The 20683-nt window shown below is 45.1% G+C and overlaps 1 protein-coding gene across 1 annotated transcript in view; it reads right to left on the bottom strand.

The window, feature by feature from the left end:
- Cachd1 (cache domain containing 1) overlaps window positions 1-20683 on the bottom strand; it is a 227314-nt gene that overhangs the window by 45547 nt on the left and 161084 nt on the right. The window contains exons 5-8 of the mRNA XM_059254575.1: window positions 12736-12862; window positions 9819-9963; window positions 8932-9148; window positions 2392-2541 (exon numbers count right to left, since the gene is read on the bottom strand). Coding sequence (XP_059110558.1) covers window positions 2392-2541; window positions 8932-9148; window positions 9819-9963; window positions 12736-12862 — 639 coding nt within the window. The remainder of the gene's footprint in view (window positions 1-2391; window positions 2542-8931; window positions 9149-9818; window positions 9964-12735; window positions 12863-20683) is intronic.

The following is a 20683-nucleotide window of genomic DNA, read 5'->3' as shown; positions in this document are numbered from 1 at the left end:
GGTGCCTGGACAGGTGATAACTGGGGACTTTTATCCAGTATCTGCCACACACAAGAAGCAGTTACTTCGCGTGGGTCTGTCTCCTCCCTCCTCTCCTGCATTTAACTCACCTGTCCTCCCTAGTGGGAGAGCTGTGTGAGGACAAGGGAGCCCATGCACATGGTGAGCACTACAGAGGCTTGTTTGTGAGAGAAAGAAGTTCAACCATGGCAGACCAGAGCATCAGGCAACCTGAAATGACCCCGAAGGGTAGGTGCTCAAGCAGAAAGAGGCCGTCTTCACCCACCCTAGGCGGATGGCTCCTCTGCTCAGAACACAACGCAAACAGTATGATGCCTCATGCTTGTGAAGGGACAGGAGAGAGAGGACACCCTCTGTGCACGAGGGAGGGAACACAAGGGGAGAGGAGTACCTACTTCTACACAGTGGGGGCCCTGTGTATCAGTGCTGAAGGAGACTGACCCCAGACAGCAGAGATGCCCTTCACTGTCAGCTAGGCCGTGTGATAGGAAACACCATCACTGCCCAACCATCACTGCCCAACCATCACTGCCCACTCCGTCCCCAGGATCTGCTAGGTACCAAGCTCTATAGTAACTTAAAATTTCTAACTTAATTTATTTATTTATGTGTGTGTGTTTGTAGGTTCGTGTGTGAGGAGGCCACGGAAGCCAGAAGAAGGTGTCAGAACCTTTGGAACTAGAGTTGCAGGTGGCTGTGAGTCGCCTAATGTGGGTGCTGGGATCAGAACTCAGGTCCTTTGTAAGAGCAGCAATCACTCTTGACCTCTGAGCCATCTCTCCCAGCTGCTCTATGTTAACTTTCAACATACACCATGCTGTTAACTTTTCTCTCTTTCTTTCTTTCTTTTCTTTCTTTCTTTCTTCCTTTCTTTCTTTCTTTCTTTCTTTTCTTTCTTTCTTTCTTTCTTTCTTTCTTCTCTCTTTCTTCTCTTCTTCCTTCCTCCTCCCTTCTCCTCCCTCCCTCCCTCTCTCTCTCTCTCTCCCTTTTTTTTTTTTTTGTTTTTTCTTTTCGAGACAGGGTTTCCCTGTGTAGTTTGATGCCTGTCTTGGATTTCGCTCTGTAGCCCAGGCTGGCCTCGAACTCACAGAGATCCACCTGGCTCTGCCTCCCGAGTGCTGGGATTGAAGGCGTGCACCACCACTGCTCTGCTCATCCTGTTACTTTTTATACTATTCCTATGCAGTCGAGTTGATTATCCTCACCTCACAGATAAAAGGGAGGTCTTGAGCTGTCACACACCTGCCACCTCAGCATTCAGGAGGCTGAAGCAGGGCCTCAGGTTTGAGGCTAGCCTGGGCTACATAATGAGCTGTTGCCTGGGAAAAAGAGAGGAAGAATCCTGCCATGAGCCCATGCTGGTGAACAGTGGCAGCCTGTGGTGATCCTGCACTCCCTCAGGTGGTCCATAAGGCACCAGGCCCAGTATAACTCCAGAAGAACAGATTCCTGGGTCCCTCCTAAGAACAATATCTAGAATGTGCATTTTTGGGCATTCTCCACATAACCCTTAGAACATCAAACTGATAACCATTGTCCCTAAACCAGTGTGGGGTGCGGGGTGGGGTAGAGTGTACAGATCCCATAAATGGGACTGGCTGCAGGATGAAAACCTCGTCTCTCAGCCACAAGGGAAGACAGCATCCAAGTACCCAGACTGAGGCCTAGAGGGGGAGATCCACTGAGAGAAAAGCCACGTACAAATAGGTGTGGTGGCACCACACCACAGAGGCATAAACCAGGGCTGTCCACATGCTGGAGGACAGGTGGGTAGCAGAAAGGTGAGTGTGGAGTCGACCTTCAAATATTCCAATTTTCTAAACCCATCTACCAACATGTAACAGCGGAACTAGTATTTCAGTGAGAACTGGCAACACCCCAGGGCTGCTCCAAGTGTTCGATGTCTAGAAAGGCCAACCCTCTTGACAGGCCTGCAAAGCAGGTCCTTGCAATCTGCATCTGACAGCCGAGGAAGCTGGTTCAAGGTCAGGTATGGTTCTCCGGAGAATTAGACTATCGGTATGCTTGAGAAGGGCAAGACTCTAGGACAGCGCTATGGCTTCCTGCAACTCACGGGATCTGTGAGCATCACCCTCCCTGCAGTATCCAAACCTCTGACGACTTAGGATATATAGGAGAACGGAAAAAGGAGAGAGATGCAAAACTGCCAGCCCACAGAAGTAGAGGAGAGTCAGGAACCAGCGTTTGGCTAGCAAGGTCACGCAGCCCAGCACGGGGTACGAAAGAGCTGCTGGGGCCCCGCCTGAAAGCATCATCAAAGCAGGGCACAGGCCTCTCTTTCTCTTTCTTAAGCAGCTACAGCTTAGAAGGAACTTTCATCTGAAAGGAAAATCTGGAAGCACTGCCTACCATTCATGAGGGCATAGGTAAGAATCATTACGGAGTTGTTCAGAAAGCCATTTTCTTCATTGATGACGCGGAGAGTTGCCTTTTTATCTTCTTCGGAGGAGTCCTTTGATGTGATGCCCGCTGACAGGTAAATAATGACCATGTCTGTATCTAAACAAAAACACACAAACCGAGGTTACATTCAGATTCTGGTTAGAGGTAGCTCTGTAGTTTTCCCAGACTTCCCCACCCAAAGGACCTGGCTGGCCCCTGGTGTCCTGCGCCTTTCCATGCGATGGATGCGCTGGCTTTCATCTTGCTAATTCCTTTTCCCCTTCCATCCTGGGCTTTCTGGACAGCAAGGCCTCACTTATCCAGCACAAGACGCTCCTGACACATTTACCAGATGAAAGACAGCGATTTCCTCCAGGCACCCACGCTGTGTTCATTTAAGCCAGCCTAAAGGAAATCTCCCCAGCTTCTGAAATGAGGATTCAGAACACAGCTTATCCCTTCCCCAGTCATATAGGGCCATTAACAGGAGCCACACTTTGGGGGAGGGGGGAACGGACATGGCTTTAAAGTGGAGATTCTTTTAGGGCTTTGCAGACATGAAAAATGACTTGCCAGACCCCAACTACCGACAAGTACAGTTTGATTTGGAAAGTTTATCAGTGTAGCAAAGCCAAATTATGGATGCAGGAGCACCATGTGCTCTAAACTGCTACTATATGCTTAGTGTGTCTGGGTCATGTAGGCAAAGGTAGTCATCGCTCTCTCTCTCTCTCTCTCTCTCTCCTCTCTCTCTCTCTCTCTCTCTCTCTCTTTTTTTTTTTTTTTTTTTGAGACAGGGTTTCTCTGTGTAGCTTTGCGCCTTTCCTAGATCTCGCTTTGGAGACCAGGCTGGCCTCGAACTCACAGAGATCCACCTGCCTCTGCCTCCCGAGTGTTGGGATTAAAGGTGTGTGCCACACCGCCCGGCCAGTCATCTCTTCATATGTACAACTGGAGAAATGTCTAGAAAACGGGACAGATACCCATACCAACTTCACGAAGCTGCTGGGAGGAAGGATTGGTCAACTGAATGAATGGGTAGGTAAACAAGAGGGTGATGGCCCAAGAGGGCGGGCGGTATATGAGAAAGAAGCCTCAACACGCATGTGTGTGCACTCCTTGAATGGGCTGCAGATGACTTGTGATTTTAATTCAAACCACCCTCCAAAGCAGGCCAATGAGTGAGCGAGAGGTAATTGTAACTGAGTGAGAAGACCTTTGCCAAGGTAGACTGACTCAAGAGTAAGAGTGGCGGGCCTGGGGAGACAGCTCAATGGGCAAAATGTACTTCCAAGGTAACACTTAAAAGCCAGGGGTGGTGGTATATAACTACAATCCCAGGGCTGGCAGGCAAACACAGGTGCATCTTGGGAGCTTATTGGTTAAGCCATTCTGGTCAGGAGGACAAGCCCTAAGTTCACTGAGAGACTCCGTCACCGAAAAATAAGGTAAAGGAGTGACTGGGGAGACATCCTGGCATCCATCTCTGGCATGGGTTGCTGCCAGGCTCCCGCTCTGTTGCCGCACCGTGCAGTTTTGCCGCAGAGTGGCTGCAGATTGGCTGCACACTGCTGTGTTGTTCCGGAGTACTGCAGAGGTGCATTCACACACAGACACACAGAGAGAGACAGGGGATAGGGAAGGGGCATGGGGATAGTGGACTGCCTACCTCTATGGATAACAAGGGAGGGATGAAAAGAGCTGGGTCTCTAGATTTCTTTCTAACACAAAGGCCTCTGAGTCAATAGACAGCTTTTGGACACACTGTAGGGAATCTTACCCCTGTGCACAGAAATACTTGTATACACATGCATTTCTCTGGGTCCTGCTGCTATCATTTCACTGGGGCTACTTTAGAGTAACCATGGCAGACAGCCTAGTTGCTTTATGATCCATCTCATGACATGGGTGCCCTTGGGAAGCTACCTTCTGAGGGAAGGTGGGATTTAACGACCAGTCCCGTGTAGAACGCATCAAAGGTGATGGTGTTATGGTTATGTGTTACAAAGAAATACGTAATAAATACAATTGCCATTAAAATTATCCTCACAGAGATATACAATTCTTGAAGTTTGTAAAGTTCCACTTTAGGTTTTGAAGTGTTTATTGCTATGCACAGATTAATAACTTATGTAGGATCAATGCTACAGATAACCAAACTGAATTTAGTAAAGTTGGACTAATAACAAATACATCCACTCTTTACTACAAGCAAAGCCAAATAGGATGCTTGGACTTTCCTGACTGCAAATGTAAATGTCATTGGAGATCAGGAGGTGAAGGCTGATGTAAAAATAAAAATTCTTAAGTTTTAGGAAAATTCCCACATTAATACTAGATGTCAATATTTTCTCAGATGTAACTATATTCCTGTATATTACTTTACTAGAGTCTGAAATATCTTACTTAAGCTTCACACCAAAACTAAATGTCAAACAAACCACAGCATGAAATAGTTCCTCTTCTTACTGGCGGGGATACAGCTGTATCACAGGCTCTCACAGTATAAGGGAAACCATCTCTTCTTGGCAAAGGTCCTACTGGTGATAAATTCCAGGATGTACCTGGACTGGCCCCTAAACAGAACCCTTTTGATTTGAATTTCACCCACTGCCTCTGTGAATGTCCTTGGGGGCTGTTGTAGAGCAGGGGGCCATGACTGGAAAGGTACAAGACCCAAGCCTCTAGCTTCCTTTAGTACCTGGGCACAGTCTGTTTTCATCCCACAAAAATTATTTTGCAAAATTCTTACTAGGTCTACCCAAACCCTATTACATTATCACCTAGTCCTCAACCAAGCAAAACTGAAGTTGTTTTTCCATTCATTGGTAGTTAACATACATACATACATATATATATATATATATATATATATATATATATATATAAAACATTTTTTCATATAATTTATTTTGATCTGGTTTCTCTTCTTCCAATTCCTCCCTACCCACCCAACTCCATACCTTTTCTTTCTCTTTTGCTTTAGAAAACAAACAGGCAAACAAAAAACAAATAAACCAGGATAAAAAAAGAAAAAGCACAGCTAGGTGGTGGTGTCCAAAGTCTTTAATCCTAGCACTTGGGAGGCAGAAGCAGGTGGATCTCTGGGAGTTCAAGGCCTGCTTAGTCTACAGAGCAAGTTTCAGGACAGCTAGGGTTACACAGAAAAATTCTGTTTTGAAAAACAGCAACAATAACAACAAAAAAAGAAAATGACTGTGGCTGGAAGTTTTCCCGTGTCCTACTTGGCCCTGAGGTCCCACCATCGCTTATAAAATAATCACTCAGAGGCTTATATTAATTACTAATTGTATGGCCTATGCCAGGCTTCTTGCTAGCTATCTCTTGTATTACCATGTGTTCCGTGGCTTTATCTGCATCTCATTACATGCTGCTCCTTGAACGGCGTTTGGTGTCTCTCCCCCCCCCCCCCCCCCCACTCTGCCCTTCTCTCTATATCTCTACTTGGATTTCCCGCCTGGCTGTAAGTTTCTTGCCATAGGCCAAAACAGCTTTATTTACTAACCAGTGGGAACAGCGTATATTCACAATGTACAGAAAGACATCCCACAGCAAACCACCTCCTCCAAAAAAAAAAAAAAGAAAGAAAAAGCACAAGAAACACACACACACACACACACACACACACACACACACACACACACCCACCCTATAAAACACAAAATCCAAAACCATAATATACAAACAAAAGATCAGTAAGACAAAAAACATAGGAACATGAGACAAAAAGTCTATAAAAATACCATTAACTTTGTGTTATCTATCTACTGCTGGTCATGGGGCCTACCCTTAAGTGTGTTTAATATACCCAGTAGAGAAAACAATTTTTTCTTTTACAAGTAGATGTCAATTGGAGATAGTGTCTTGGTTAGGGAAGATGAAGACACCCCATTTAGGACTGAGTGTTCCAAGGTCTCTCACTCTCTGCACATTGTCCAGTTGTGGTCTCTGTATTTGTTTCCATCTCCTGCAGGAGGAAGCTTCTCTGATGCTGGCTGAACAAGGAAGTGAGCTGAGTCCCGGTCTGGGTTGCTCACTCAGCAGTTTTATTAGGTTTGGTCTGATTTGGCTCTTTGCTTACTGTATTCTCCGAGTCACCCACTGGTGGGGATGTATAACACTGGTAAGGTTAGAGGTGGCTAATTTTAGGGATTTGGGGACTCTGGGACTCTCTCTTTAAGTATGTAACTAGCATGTCTTGGAAATAATATCAGAGGAAAAATCAATTCAAATTTGAGCCCTGTCCATACAATCAGATCTACCCTTGAAATCCTCCTCCTCTTGCTATGAGATGATTTCCCAAACACTACACCCAAACAAACACAGAAGAAACAACCTAAAAGGTTAATGGTATTCCTTATGGATCTACCAAGGCAGTGAAAAAGGACTGCACTGTGGATGAAAGTTTTAGATTCTGATTAGTACAAGATAAATGAATGCAAAGCTACAAAACATGGTAAAGTCTGGCTTCTGTTTATCCGGTCCTGATGTGGGTGGAGGCTTCCCTCTCGTTACCAGGTAATCCTTACAGTAATCCTATAGGGTAAGTCTCACTGCTGTAAATGAGCTGGGGCTGGAGGGCTCGTAGGGGATGGGACAGAATAATGACAGCTAAAGTTGCTGAACAGTTATGAAGCAATCCTGGGTCACATTGTCATACCCACGTCACAGACTAGACCAATTATGGGCAGTTCAATTGCTCTTCCCACCTTTACAAGGTCAGAAAAGGTTCAGAGGTGAAATCCAAGACTCAAATACTCAACCTCCAGGCCATGTCGTTTGGACCACCACAAAACCTGGCATCACAATGTGGACAGTGGACATTCCTGAAGCCTTTCCCTAACAAACCAAGTTGGGTTCTTTTTCTCCTGAACTGCCAATAGAGTGGGGGACTGCAAGCTAACCTTTGGAAACATCTTATTCGAACTAAAAGAAAAAAAAAGAAAAAACTTCTCTGGGCATTTTCAGACCTGTGCTAGGGAAAGCTGCTCAACTTTTTGATGGCCAGTCTTCTCATCATGCTTTTGTTTGCCAGCATAAGAAACCAACTACAATACAAACAAACAAACAAAAACACAGGAGAACGCCCCCTATGAAACCAGGTTTCCTGCCAAGGAGTAGTACAGAGAGCTCTGTGAGAACAGGGTTAATAAGGTTTTAAAATAAGAAAAACAAGAACACTTGAAAATGCAGACTTCACAGAGGAAATCCAGATCTCTGCCTTCTCTTGAATCAGAGGATATGACCATGCTAGTGCCGCCCGCCCCGGTGAGGCAAGCTCCTCTACCATTCCCACATCTCCAGGGGATGCTCAGGAGCATCTCTCTAGCTGCCTCCATGCTGCAGGCATCTGGGTTTGCCATGCGAGCTTACCATGTCTCTCCTTTATTTGAGAGAAATCAAAACTGGACAGAAACCCCCATGACAGGTCAATAACTCAAGAGTGAAGCAGAGAGAAACCTTCTGGTGAGGGACAGTGACCAGCTAGCTAGCTTAACTAGTTAGTGTTCTGTGGCTGTGGGAAACATGGGCAACTTGGAAGGAAAGGGTTGATTTTATCTTACAGCAGGAACCTGGAGGCAGGGACTAATCACATAAAGGAACATGGCTTACTGGCTGCCTTGCTCCACTTGCTTTTTGAAAAAACAATCCAGGACCACTTGCCCAAGGCTTAAAATATATTCTTTAAATTTATTTTAATAGTATATAGTAAATTGGGTAATACTAGCACTCCAGAGGCAGAGGCAGGAGGATGGAAAGTTGGAGACCAGGCTGGGCTATATAGTAAGACCCTATATTAAGAAAGAAAGAAAGAAAGAAAGAAAGAAAGAAAGAAAGAAAGAAAGAAAGAAAGGAAGGAAGGAAGAAAGAAAGGAAGAAAAGCAAGCAAGCAAAACCCAACCCAAAACAGGATGCATTACATTTTTTAAATAATGGCTACAGATTTTTAAGTGTAAAAAGAGAAATAAAAGAATCCTTTGAGAAGTTTCAAAGCAAGTCCTGTTTCAACTACTCTTTCCTTTCCTTTAGCATGCATCCTTATTCCAGATTTTTCTCTAACACACGGAAATTAAATTAGAGTGCCTTTGTACATGGGAAGGGTGTGCTCATCTAAATGACAGCTGGTTAGAAAAGAGAGGGATCAAGGCAAGAATCCTTGTTGCCCCCTCCGGAGCACATGCACACCAGCACGGAACTGCCCCAAGCCCACAGGGAGGCAAATCTAACAATTAACATTAAAGAGGATGTGGCTATTCCCTTGGGAAATAAGTGAGGATGTGTTCTTAATAAAGGGGCAGGAAGGAGGCTCTGGGAGTCTAGGAGTCCCCCAGACTGACCGTGGTAAGATGGAAAAGATGAGAACACTCATTAGATGGCCATGGAGATAGCACATGATAATTTCATCTGAAATCAATTGGAAAGTTTCCCCTCTAGTTTTAAACTCCGCAACCCATTACTGTGGCCATCTCTCATAAGTACACTTACTTGCTTGGAACCGAGTGTTATTGCTGGTGCTTCGAATCAGCTGGAATGCTCTGTGAAACCCCACTGCATGCTGGGTAGGGCTGTCAGAAGGCTTGACACTGCTAACAAATGTGGACATTTTCCTTTTTGTCTCACTGGTGGCCGGGGATAGGTATGTTTTATAGCACTGGTCCAGAGAGCAGGTCCTGACGGCGTCTGCCACAGTCAACACAGAAATCTGGAGGACAGAAAGAACCCTTGATGACTTTTTCCTCTACTATTTAAAGTTTGATTTTGTTTGTTTGAGGCAAAGTCTTCCTCATGTTATTAAGGTTGACTGCAAACTTTTGGCTTCACATAGTTCTCCTGCTTCAGCCACAGGGCCCAGGCTTGGATGTTCAGGTAGCAGGAAAGCCTCACTTGGGAGAAGGCCTGTAGAACAGGTTCTGAGTTTAAAAATAAATGCCTGAAGTCACCAACCTGTCAAATTGGAAAAGAATTTGGAAAGAAGAGAACCCAAGAATCAGGCCTTTGAGCCAAAATGAAGTAGCAGTACAGTGTTTGCATATAATACTTAAAACAACAACAAAAACATCCCTAAATTCATGCAGAAAAAAATGATGGCAAAAGCAGCCCATCTTGGTTTTCATACTGGAGACCAGCGTAGGGAGTGGTGTGGTCTCTGTGCATTTTCAATGATGAGGTTAGTAAGAAAAGGTCTTTGGTGATGGAAAGGTCACAACACTCGGGCTACATGACAATGGTATGGGCACACTGGTGTCATCTGGTCCACCGGTGACAGAGATGGCACTATGATGCATCTGACTGAATATAATAAAACAAAAATAAGTGTTGGAAATATTCAAGACAGCTTTCATGCCCCAAAGGGACACTGGGATAATAATCACCTTATCATGTTCATCAATGGCACGGAGAATGACCTGAGCAGCATCCTTGGCAATCTGGAGCTGGGTGTCAGTGACTGAGGCCCCATGGTCTAGGATCACGACTATGTGCTTGGACTGCGGCCGAACAGTAGAGACATATATGGGCCTGGAGAAAGGAAAAGGGTCTTAATACAGCTGTGAACACTACAGATGTGTGGGCTCCCTGGGGTGTGTGGGTTCTTCTAGGGAGTAGCACAGGTGGAAGTGAGTTCAGAATGGAAGGGGGAGGGGCATTGAAAAGAACAGGACCGTGAAATTCTGACTTTAAAGACTAGAGCACACCTTCTGAGAGGCTGACTTTTTCCACACACTTGAAAGTCCCCGCTCACCTCTACAGGCTCAGGCTTTCCACTCACTCATTCTGCTTTGGGGAGTGAACTGCTGGCCCCTCAGGCTCTAGAGACTTGGTCCAAAGGGAGAACAAGGCCCACCTGCTAGTGTTGGCTTCTGTCTTGCAGACATACAGACAATGTTTTGCTAGCAGTAAGCTAGCCTGTGACCTGGGCATATGCTGGGCAGTTCTAGATGGTAGGTTGGCCTTTCTCTTCACATACATACACCCCTGGTTCAGGGAGCCTTCCTTTCCTCTCTCTGTCTCAGCAACTCATACAGGCCAGCCGCCAAAAGTCTCCTGAGCCGAGCATGTCAGACCATGTGATCAAAATTTGTCTAAACCTGCAACAACCACTCTTTCTGCCCGGGGCTTGTTGGCCAACGTGAAGAAAGAGGGGAATGCAGAAGCCATGGAGGAGGAGAAATGCCTCTGATCAAAGCAGCCTCCGCCCCTACGTGGACCAGGAGGGGTGGTAAGAAGAGGGTTAATGAGCTCTCTACTCATTTTAAACCTGGAACAAATTAGGGGTGGTTTCAGAAAGCAAACCGGCCTCAAGAGAATCCCGTCCATTATTGACACCTTTAAAACTAGAATTTTCTGTGAAATGTGACCTGCCCGTGAGTCACAAAAGCCTGGGCACAAGAAATGTAGACCAAGTACCAAAAACCCTTAAAATCTGGCCAGATTTACACTAGCTGTTGGCAAGTCAAAAGTCTTGTATTGAGACTACCTTAGCAGTTCCCCAGTCAGTACCACGGAGCCGGCAGGGAGATGAGATAAAGAGACCAGGGCAGGTGGCCTCGGGATGAACCAGGAACAGAACAGTACGACCTCCTGACCAGCCCTACACTGACACCAGGTCGGATGTTCCTTGTGTGCGTGCGTGCGTGCGTGCGTGCGTGCGTGCGTGCGTGTTCTTTTAACTAGGGGAGAGGATTTTCCTTAAAATGATGTCCTGCCTTTGTTCTAACTGAATTCACCCAATGAAGAGCCCAGCAGCTTTATCTAAAGTGGCTTTGGGGGGACGTATAAAAAGCCTTGTACGTTCCATGGATAAACTGGGAGGCAACCTCAGAGCTTGACTGGTCCCTTTCTCATGGGGCTGTGCTCTGAACCCCACTGGAGTCTTCAACAGGTTGTAGAGTTTGCAAAGGCAACCAGTGAAGACAAGTTAAGAGGCAGGACTGGCAATCTATGCGGCGCGAAACATGGCCACGCAGCCAAAGAGTCAGCCTCATTCTAGGCAGGCTCGAGCTGGAACTTGCAGGTGAAGGCTGAATAGTGACGAGACCCTGCCCGCCCTCCCTCTCACGAGCTGAGGCAGCGGGCCATTTAATTGGTTTCCTCAGGGGGAAATGTCAATCTTTGCTTCCCCCAACTAGTCCGGTGGTTCTCAACCTGTGGGTCTCGCGACCCTTTGAGTATGTGTGGGGGTGTTGACTGACCCTTTCATGGGGGTTGCCGAAGACCATTGGAAACCACAGATATCCACGTTATGATTCATGACAGTAGCAAAATTGCAGTTATGAGGTAGCAACAAAAATAAATTTTATAGCTGAGGTCACCACAAATGAGGAGCTATAGTAAAGGGTCCCTGCACTAGGGGTGTTGAGAACCACTGAACTAGACACCAAAGCCATGATTTCTGGTCCAGTCTTCATGGCATATAACTATACCAGAATATCTAGGGATAGAATGGAAGAAAAGCCATACAAATAATAACAATTTCCTCTCCTTCCTTCCTCTCCTCCCCCGACTTTGGGAAAAATCCTGGATACAATCTGAAGGAAGGATGAAGGGATACTTTGGTCATTGTTTGGGGAAGGCCATGGAGAATAGGCATCTCCCACTAGCTCCAGGCACTACACACTTGGCACTGCCAAGGGAACCTGTTGGGGCTCAAAGGAGTCCATCTTTGCCTAGGCGCTTCTGGAAATTGATGAGCCTTGTTTTACAAATGATCTTACCAGGCCTTTCCCTCTGGCTACATGGTACAACCAAGTGATTTTGGTGCGAGAAAGGCCAGATAATCCAAAGCTCTGTGAGTAACCTTAGAGCTTGCAGTGGCTGAAGTGTGCATGTAAACTTCAAAAGTGTCATACCAAACCTATTGTCCCAGAAAGGAAAGTCAGCCACAAACTTTAGGGCAATTACATCTTTATGCTCTATGGTCGAGCTGTGGAGAAAGTGCCGCCATGTCTATTTCAACAAAGATGTTCACGGGACAGAACAGTAAATGCAGCAAGCCATTGTCTTTCCTTCCCACTGCTCTGCTTGGTGTGATAGACAGCTGCAGGAAAGCTCTGGGCCTTATATCATCACTCCGCCCTAGCGTAGGCACGTCCGTCTGCATCAAATGTAGACGTTTTCCAGCAAGGAAAAATTTCTGAACGGCTTGGGGCAGAACCGTGTGTGGAACTCACTGCTGAGGTTGAAGTCTAGGGTCCGGCCCAGACTGGGTAAGTTCTCTACCCAGAGTCACAGCCCACCCCGCCATGCAGATGGCCATCAGCAACAAGTGACCTCTGCAGGAAGTCAGCATACCGACTGCGGTGCTCATAGCTGCCCTTACACCGGAACTTGTGTGCTGGGAAGACAGTGAAAATTCCTTCTTCCGAGCTGAAATACTGCCACTTGATTCCAGGGTTGGATTTCAGGTTGTCTGCAAGAACTGGAAGAGGAAGAAAATGAAATATAACCACAGAGACCACAGGTGTGTGCATGCATGGCTCTTCAGGCATCTGTTTTGCATAAACTGCTTGTAGTATGAAGAAATCCCACCAGATAGAAGGTTGTAAATTTTCTACAAAACATTTTCTTTCTGCCCCTTAAAAAACATCCTGTGAAGCGAGTTCCAGGATAGGCTTCAAAGCTACACAGAGAAACCCTGTCTCAAAAAAAACAAAAAACCAAAAAAACAAACAAAAAATCCTGTGAATAGGCCAGCCTGGTCTACAGGGTGAGTTCCTGGGCAGCCAGGGCTACAGAGAAACCCTGTCTCAAAAAATATTAAAAAACTAAACAACAACAAAACAATCTGTGGGGGTGCCTGCGTGCGTGCATGTGCATGTATGTGATGTATTGTGTACACACGTCAGGGCTCCTGGGTAGAAGTCAGAAATCAACCTTGGGTGTTGGTCCTTGCCTTCTGCCTTGTTTTGAAACAAGGTCCCCTTTTTGGTGTTTGCCACTGTGCATGCCATACTAGCTGGCCTGAGAGCTTCACCCTTCCCTCTTTTCACCAAGATTATAGATGCAGCTACTGTGCTTGGATCTATGTGAGCTCTGGGGATTCTCCTCCAGGCCTCATGCCTTTACAGCCAAGTGCATTTCTCACTGACCTATCCTCTAGCTCTCAAAGTGTTCTGTGTTGTTCCTATTACTATGATTATTATTATTGGCAAGATCGTGCTGTGTAATCTAGGCTGTCATCAAATTCACCATGTAGTTCAGGCTGTCCTCGAACTCACAATCCTTCCTTCTGCCCGAGCTCCTGAATGCTGGGGTTGCCAGTGTCACCATGCGGAGCTTCCGAAAGTTGTTTTGCTCTTCTCACAATCAGCATCCGCTCCCTTCTTGGGGCCATTATGCCTTTTTACTCACTTCTGTAACAATTCAGTACTTTACTGCACATTTGACCATGCACGGATCCCTGCTTCGTGCACTGCGGCCTCCATCAAGATGAGCAAAAGCCCATCTTACTGTAGTCACCAACATGCCAGCAGAATGAGAGACAGAAACAGAGCTCGAAGCAGCGCTGTGGAAGGAGGGGTGTGGGAAACGGCAGAGAACAGGAACGCCTGAGCTGTGACCTACCCAGCATACACACAGCTCTGTATACCATAGCTCTGAACGACCACGTGGCTCAGATAAGGATTTGTTTCTCTAGCTGAGCTGTGACTCTGATAACAATGGTAGATGTCACCTCTTTAGTAGCGGAGTTCCCAGGGTGTTGCATTTAACATGTGCATGATCAAATTAAACCTGTAGTCTAATTTCCATGTTGCAAATGAGGAAATGAGAGCTTAAAGAAAGATGGTTCCCGGTGCTTTCATAAGTCCAGCAAATTTTGTTTTTATTTACCACGCTTGTACCTATCTGTGGAGGCACAGCTCATACGCTGTTCCCTCCAGATACCATTTCAAGTGCATACAAGCAGCAATGTGGCCCTTCAGAGCCTGGAGCCATGAATACACAGCATCTAGTGAGTATTTCCTGAATCTATGTAAACCCACATCTGGCAGGTGGAAAGGTGTCTCCAACACAGCTCTTCTGACTCTCATATTCTTCAGTCAACAATCCAGTATCAAACACAAAAGGGCGAGCTAATTACAATATGATGCTTGTATGCCATTCCTAACATCAAGGGCTATTAAGGTTCTGAAATGGAGATGGGAAGACTGGCAGGACAATTGGGGGCAATAGTACCTGGGCACTCCAAAGGCATAACAAGGCAACCACATGAAGGCTTCCCTTCTTTGAGAACTTCATGAAGAAGGCCAGTTGCCGGTCTGCTCTGTCTCTTTAACACTCAGCCCTGTGGCTGGCCTGACAGGATGCTTCTGTATGCTGGCTGGACTAAATTCCCATCTGACACAGGAAGCTCTTGCTTCAGCTCTCAAGTGCTCTTGCCTCTAGGTCACTGTTGTATCTGTGGTCCTGATGTCCACTAGACTTGGATCAGCCCTTCTCCCTTTGTTCTTGGCCTGTCATGAGAATGGAATGGCTTGGCAGAATGGAAGGCCAGAGATCAAAAGAACCAACCTGTGCTTTGCCTGGGACAAACTCATTGAGGGAGATCAGAAATACACACTGACCCCTTTACTGATTAATTAGCACAATATCTGATGAGCAGCTTCGATGAGGTTTAGGGATGCTATCGAAGGACAGGGAAGATCTACCAGGTTATGAGATGGGGTTGGCCACAAGCACTGGATGAGAGTACCTCCTACCTACCATGTGTAATGCAAGCTGTCCTGTATACATCACAATGGATTTTTGCATTTGGGTTTGCTTAAAATGGCATCCCAAATTGTAACCTGTGTGGAAGGATGGGAGCATGAGAATAGAGTAGTAGTATCACCTTGCAAATGTTGACCTAGCAAGACAGGAAGCCAGAGGCCAAGGTCAGCTCTCCAATGTATCATAGGAATGGTGTATAAGCACATATCAGCTGTGCACAGAGTAGAGTGTATAAGGGCATATCATCTATATATAGGGTAGAGTATATAAGCACATATTACCTATCTATATGGTAATTGTATAAACACATATCTGTGCATAGGGTAGAGTATATAAGCACATATTACCTATCTACATGGTAATTGTATAAGCACATATCATCTGTGCATAGGGTAGAGTATATAAGCACATATTACCTATCTATATGGTAATTGTATAAGCACATATCTGTGCATAGGGTAGAGTATATAAGCACATATTATCTATCTATATGGTAATTGTATAAACACATATCATCTGTGTATAGGGTAGAGTATATAAGCACATATCATCTGTGCATATGATTATATATAAGCACATATCATTTGTGTATAGGGTAGAGTACATAAGCACATATTACCTCTCTACATGGTAATTGTATAAGCACATATCATCTGTGCATAGGGTAGAGTATATAAGCACATATCATCTGTGTATAGGGTAGAGTACATAAGCATATATCATCTGTGTATAGGGTAGAGTACATAAGCATATATTATCTGTGCTTATGGTAATATATAAGCACATATCTGTGTATAAGGTAGAGTACATAAGCACATATCATCTATGCATATGGTAATATATAAGCACATATCATCTGTGTATAGGGTAGAGTACATAAGCACATATCTGTGCATATGATAATATATAAGCACATATCATCTGTGTATAGGGTAGGGTACATAAGCACATATTATCTGTGCATATGGTAATATACAAGCACATATCATTTGTGCACAGGGTAGAGTATATATGCACATATCATCTCTGGTTGTCATGAACAAAGTAGAACCCAGAGTAAAATCTAGTTGGCTCCAGTCTCTTTCTGAGTGAGATTTATCATGTTTAAAGTTTTACCTACTTTGCATACATCCTCCTGCCACTGGCAATATGCTCTCCCAGGACTGAGTTAACAAACAAGACAGCAATTAAAATACACAATCAATGTTAAAATGTCAGTTTCATCTTTCTTGCTGGCATGTAGAGACACAGTCTGGCATCAGAGCTGTTCCCACCTGTCACTGGAAACACTCAAAACACAGAGAAAGATCACGACATCGGTCAGTAAACGGCTTATTTTACACTGAAATTCACTTTTGATGTGATTGTGCCTTTAAAAAGCCACAAGGTGCTGCTGGTCAGCTAACCTCCTTCCAGGAATATATACCCAGGGATTCCCAAGGACCATTTTTATGTAAAGGGAAATAAGGTTCCAGTCTAGCAACACGGAGCAGGGGTTGCCCAACAGGAACTCTGTGCTAATGAATTTCTGCCATTTCATTCCAACCTCAGCAAGTCAACCTTAGCATGCAGAAGGTTTCAGGTACTGGAATTAAACCAGAATGGCAGGAAGCCACAGACATGCAGGAATGTTCAAATTCCCACACATGCCCATTCCCCCCCAGGGTTTGAAGGACCACCTCCCAGTCCCAGCACAGTTTTCCAGTTGGGAATAGTGGTGTGAAACTTCTGTTGAAGGACATGTAGGAGAAATTCTGGCTTTTCAGATCATACCATCTGACAAAACTCCTTCTGCTAGTACAGCAAGAAGGCCGCCACAGGCATGGACCTGATCAAGTTCGGCTGTGAGCCAATCAGAGCATATTTACAAAAATCACTGGCAAGCCATATTTTGTCAGTGGTTCTCCCCCAAAGCCATGCAAAATATACGACATGCAGGATTCGGTGCATTTCCAAATGTGTGTATTTTTTAGCAATTACCAGTTTTTCATTTCCCCACCACCTCCACATATTTGCGAAGGAGCCATAAGGCAGCCCTCCCCTGCCCCCGCAATCCAAGCAATAAAAGTTATTATCTCTAAGGCACATAATGAAATGGGCTCAGAGAGTTCCTGTGACATGCCTGAGGTTTTACTTTGAACAAGAAGGGCACGTGACTCCAGCCAGTCTGAGATCATGATGTCTGTCTCCTGCCTCTTGCCAGGCAATGCGCCCTTGTTAAGGTCATCCCCTGGATGGAGTGAGCATGCTCTCTGGTGGTGTCTGGCTGATGTGAGTGTGTGCAGACACAGAAAGGCCTCTTCTCTCCTCGCCTCCTGGGGTCTGAAGCCTTAACCTTGATCTCATATTTGCACTGTTCTCCAGGCCAGCCCTGCCAACCCCTGCAATAAAAAGGCAAACACTGCCTTTGGAAGTAAAGGAAAGCTCGATGACCTCATTTAAAAGTAACATCTGTAACAATAAACAGGCTCTAGGAAACTATTAAAAGGGAGCCAATGGGACCGGGAATGTTTTAAAAATAAATCAGAAGTCATACAGTGCGTGATACATTTAGTCTCACCACAAAAGATCATTCTGGATCCTCACAATCATTCTTGCACTGAGTGTAACAGGCAAGGGTTCTCAAATTCTCCTTCTCGGGAGTCCTTTGGCATATGATTAAATTTCATCCATTATCTGGTACTAGCAGAGGAAGATGAATATGAAGGTAATGAGACCCCCAGGACCTAGAAGTAATCCATCAACATGGAGCATGTGTAGCTAAGCAGGCCCCTCTCTGGCCTAGATGCAGAGGTGAAGAGAGCCTTATTAACTGGGATGGCAACCCATTCCTGTATCAGTTACATGCTCTGGCCACTTGAGGTGGTATCTAACTCAATACACGGGCCTACCTACTTCTTTCTCTTTCCTCAAGGGTGTTGGAAAACGTCCAGGAAAAAGCTGGGCCCAAACTACTGGCCCAGGATGCATGGTATTTGGCTTCAAACCATTAACAGGCATGTTTGCATCTGTCTGTATCACTCTGCACACCACACACACACACACACACACACACACACACACACACACACAGACATAGATATAGACACAGACAGATACACACACACACACACACACACACACACACACACACTGAAGGCAGCAATAAATCAATATTCTTCACAGAAGTTGGCACCCAAGCTTGAAGACACAGTGTGCTCTGAAGTCCTAGGGTTGGAGGAAGGGAGTTATCTTTTGACATCTTACAATCAGCATGACTACTGTTAAGGTAAATTGTAGACTATATTCCTAGATCTAAGATCCTGGAGGGCTGGCTCCCTATTCAGGCACATGTTCTCTGAGAACTACCTGCAGCACACAGGTTGATGTGATCTACACTTCTGTTGTATAAACTCTAAAGGCTCACTTTCTACTAATTCTAAAGCCCAAATAAACGAAGTATTCTGACTAACTCAGTAGGGAAGCATCAACCATTTTAAATACGCTTTACAAAGGCAGCCAACTCTCTCCTTCATGCATGACTGCTTTGTCGAGAAAGTTTGCAAATAAAACCACCTCATACTATTAACTGTTTATCTCAAAAATAAATAAATAAACAACCCAAAATATATGTAGTTCTCTGGGGAAATATACATATAGAGTTTAAGTGAAATTTTCTCATCTGGGCTGAAAATATTCCCTCCAAGAGCCAGAGGACCCCCCCACCCAGGTCCAAGAAAAACCAACACCAGGCATGAGAAGCCCTCTTTTGAGCTGTTGGCCAGGTTGTCCAAGAAACTCTCCAAATATAAAGTCTACTGCTGTTGCCTTTGGCTACCCCCTGAGCTGGCTAGTTTTATGTCAACTTGACACAAGCTAGAGTTATCTGAAAGGAGGGAACCTCAATTGAGAAAATGCATCCATATGATCTGGCTGGAGCCGGGTAGTGGTGGCGCACGCCTTTAATCCCAGCACTCAGGAGGCAGAGGCAGGCGGATCTCTGTGAGTTCGAGGCCAGCCTGGTCTACAGAGAGAGATCCAGGAAAGGCGCAAAGCTACACAGATAAACCCTGTCTTGAAAAACAAACAAACAAACAAACAAACAAACAAACAAAGATCTGGCTGGAAGGAATTTTCTTAATGAGTGATTGATGGGGGAGGGCCCAGCCCATTGTGAGTGGTGCCATCTCTGGGCTGGTGGTCCTGGGTTCTATAGGAAAAATAGGCTGAGCAAGCAAGCCAGTAAGCAGCACCCCATCCATGGCCTCTGCATCAACTCCTGCCTCCAGGTTCCTGCCCTGTTTGAGTTCCTGTTCTGACTTCCTTAGATGATGATAAGGAAGTGTAAACCAAATAAACCCTTTCCTCTCCAAGTTGCTTTGGTTATGGTGTTTCATCACAGCAATAGCAACCTTAACTAAGACACTCCAGAGGTGGAAGGTAAGTTCCTATTGCTGAAGACACCATGCACTTCAGAAATAGGGCTCAGAGGGCTGTGAGCTGGAATGAATGTCTCCTGAGGACTAGTTTTCATGGCTCCAGAAGATGCAATGCAACTTATAAAGGAGAGAAACAACCAACAGTCCTGCCCAGCTAAGACACTGATAAGTCACAACAATGGCATGGCACCATGTCCCTAAAGATGCAGTCGTGGCATGCATACCTTGGCAGTAACCAACAGCTCTGTTATTGTTCTTAAGACCCACTTAACAAGAGAAAAACCATGCCTGGTACTAGAAACCCAGTTAATTAATCAGGGCTGGTGAAGCCATGGATCTTGAGGAGAACCTCCAACTATCACTTAAATCAGTACCATCCCGAACTACTTTCTAAACTTTCCCCTTATAATCAAAGAGAAGTGTAATCTTCAACCCTCCTCAAGGAAACTTCTCTGCACCAGATGGAGACCACTGAAAAGCACAACCAATCAAAATACAGGGTTGTGGAGCACAGTCCTAATGGATGCATCTAGAAAACACTATCACACCTACAGCTCAGGGAACATTGTGGAAGAAGAGGCAGAAAAATTGTAAGAGCCTGAGGGTTAGGGAGTTTGCTGTGAGATTGTGTCTCCCAGTATCATCAGAAGCTACACACGTGAAGTCTCTCACCAACATGACTGTCTAAACATAAGCCGGACAAGGACAACAACAGACATGTTAAAGTGGACAGAGGACAGCCCACACGGCCTCAACCCTACATAAAGGACTACGGGCAACTAGGGAATGTTGAGTGCAAGAAATAGTCTTTCTCAGGATGAACACACAGATGTGTTATCTAATACCAAAAGGGAGAAATGATGAAATTATTATAATCTCAAAAATAAGAGAAAAAAGCTTTATCTAAAACAAACAAACAAACAAACAAACAAACAAAAACAGTCCCAAGACAAATAAGCAAACAAAACACAAAAACCAAAAACCAGCTCAGAAATTGACAGGTAAATGGATATTAAAAGCTTATTCATAGGATAATGCGGGAGGTCCTTAGTCATGTCAAACGTATAAATTGAACATGTTAAACATGAGAGTTATTGGATATCAATTATACT

This window comes from Peromyscus eremicus, chromosome 2, assembly GCF_949786415.1.
Source record: "Peromyscus eremicus chromosome 2, PerEre_H2_v1, whole genome shotgun sequence".
Lineage (NCBI taxonomy): Eukaryota > Metazoa > Chordata > Mammalia > Rodentia > Cricetidae > Peromyscus > Peromyscus eremicus.
This window is presented reverse-complemented; position numbering and strand designations above follow the sequence as displayed.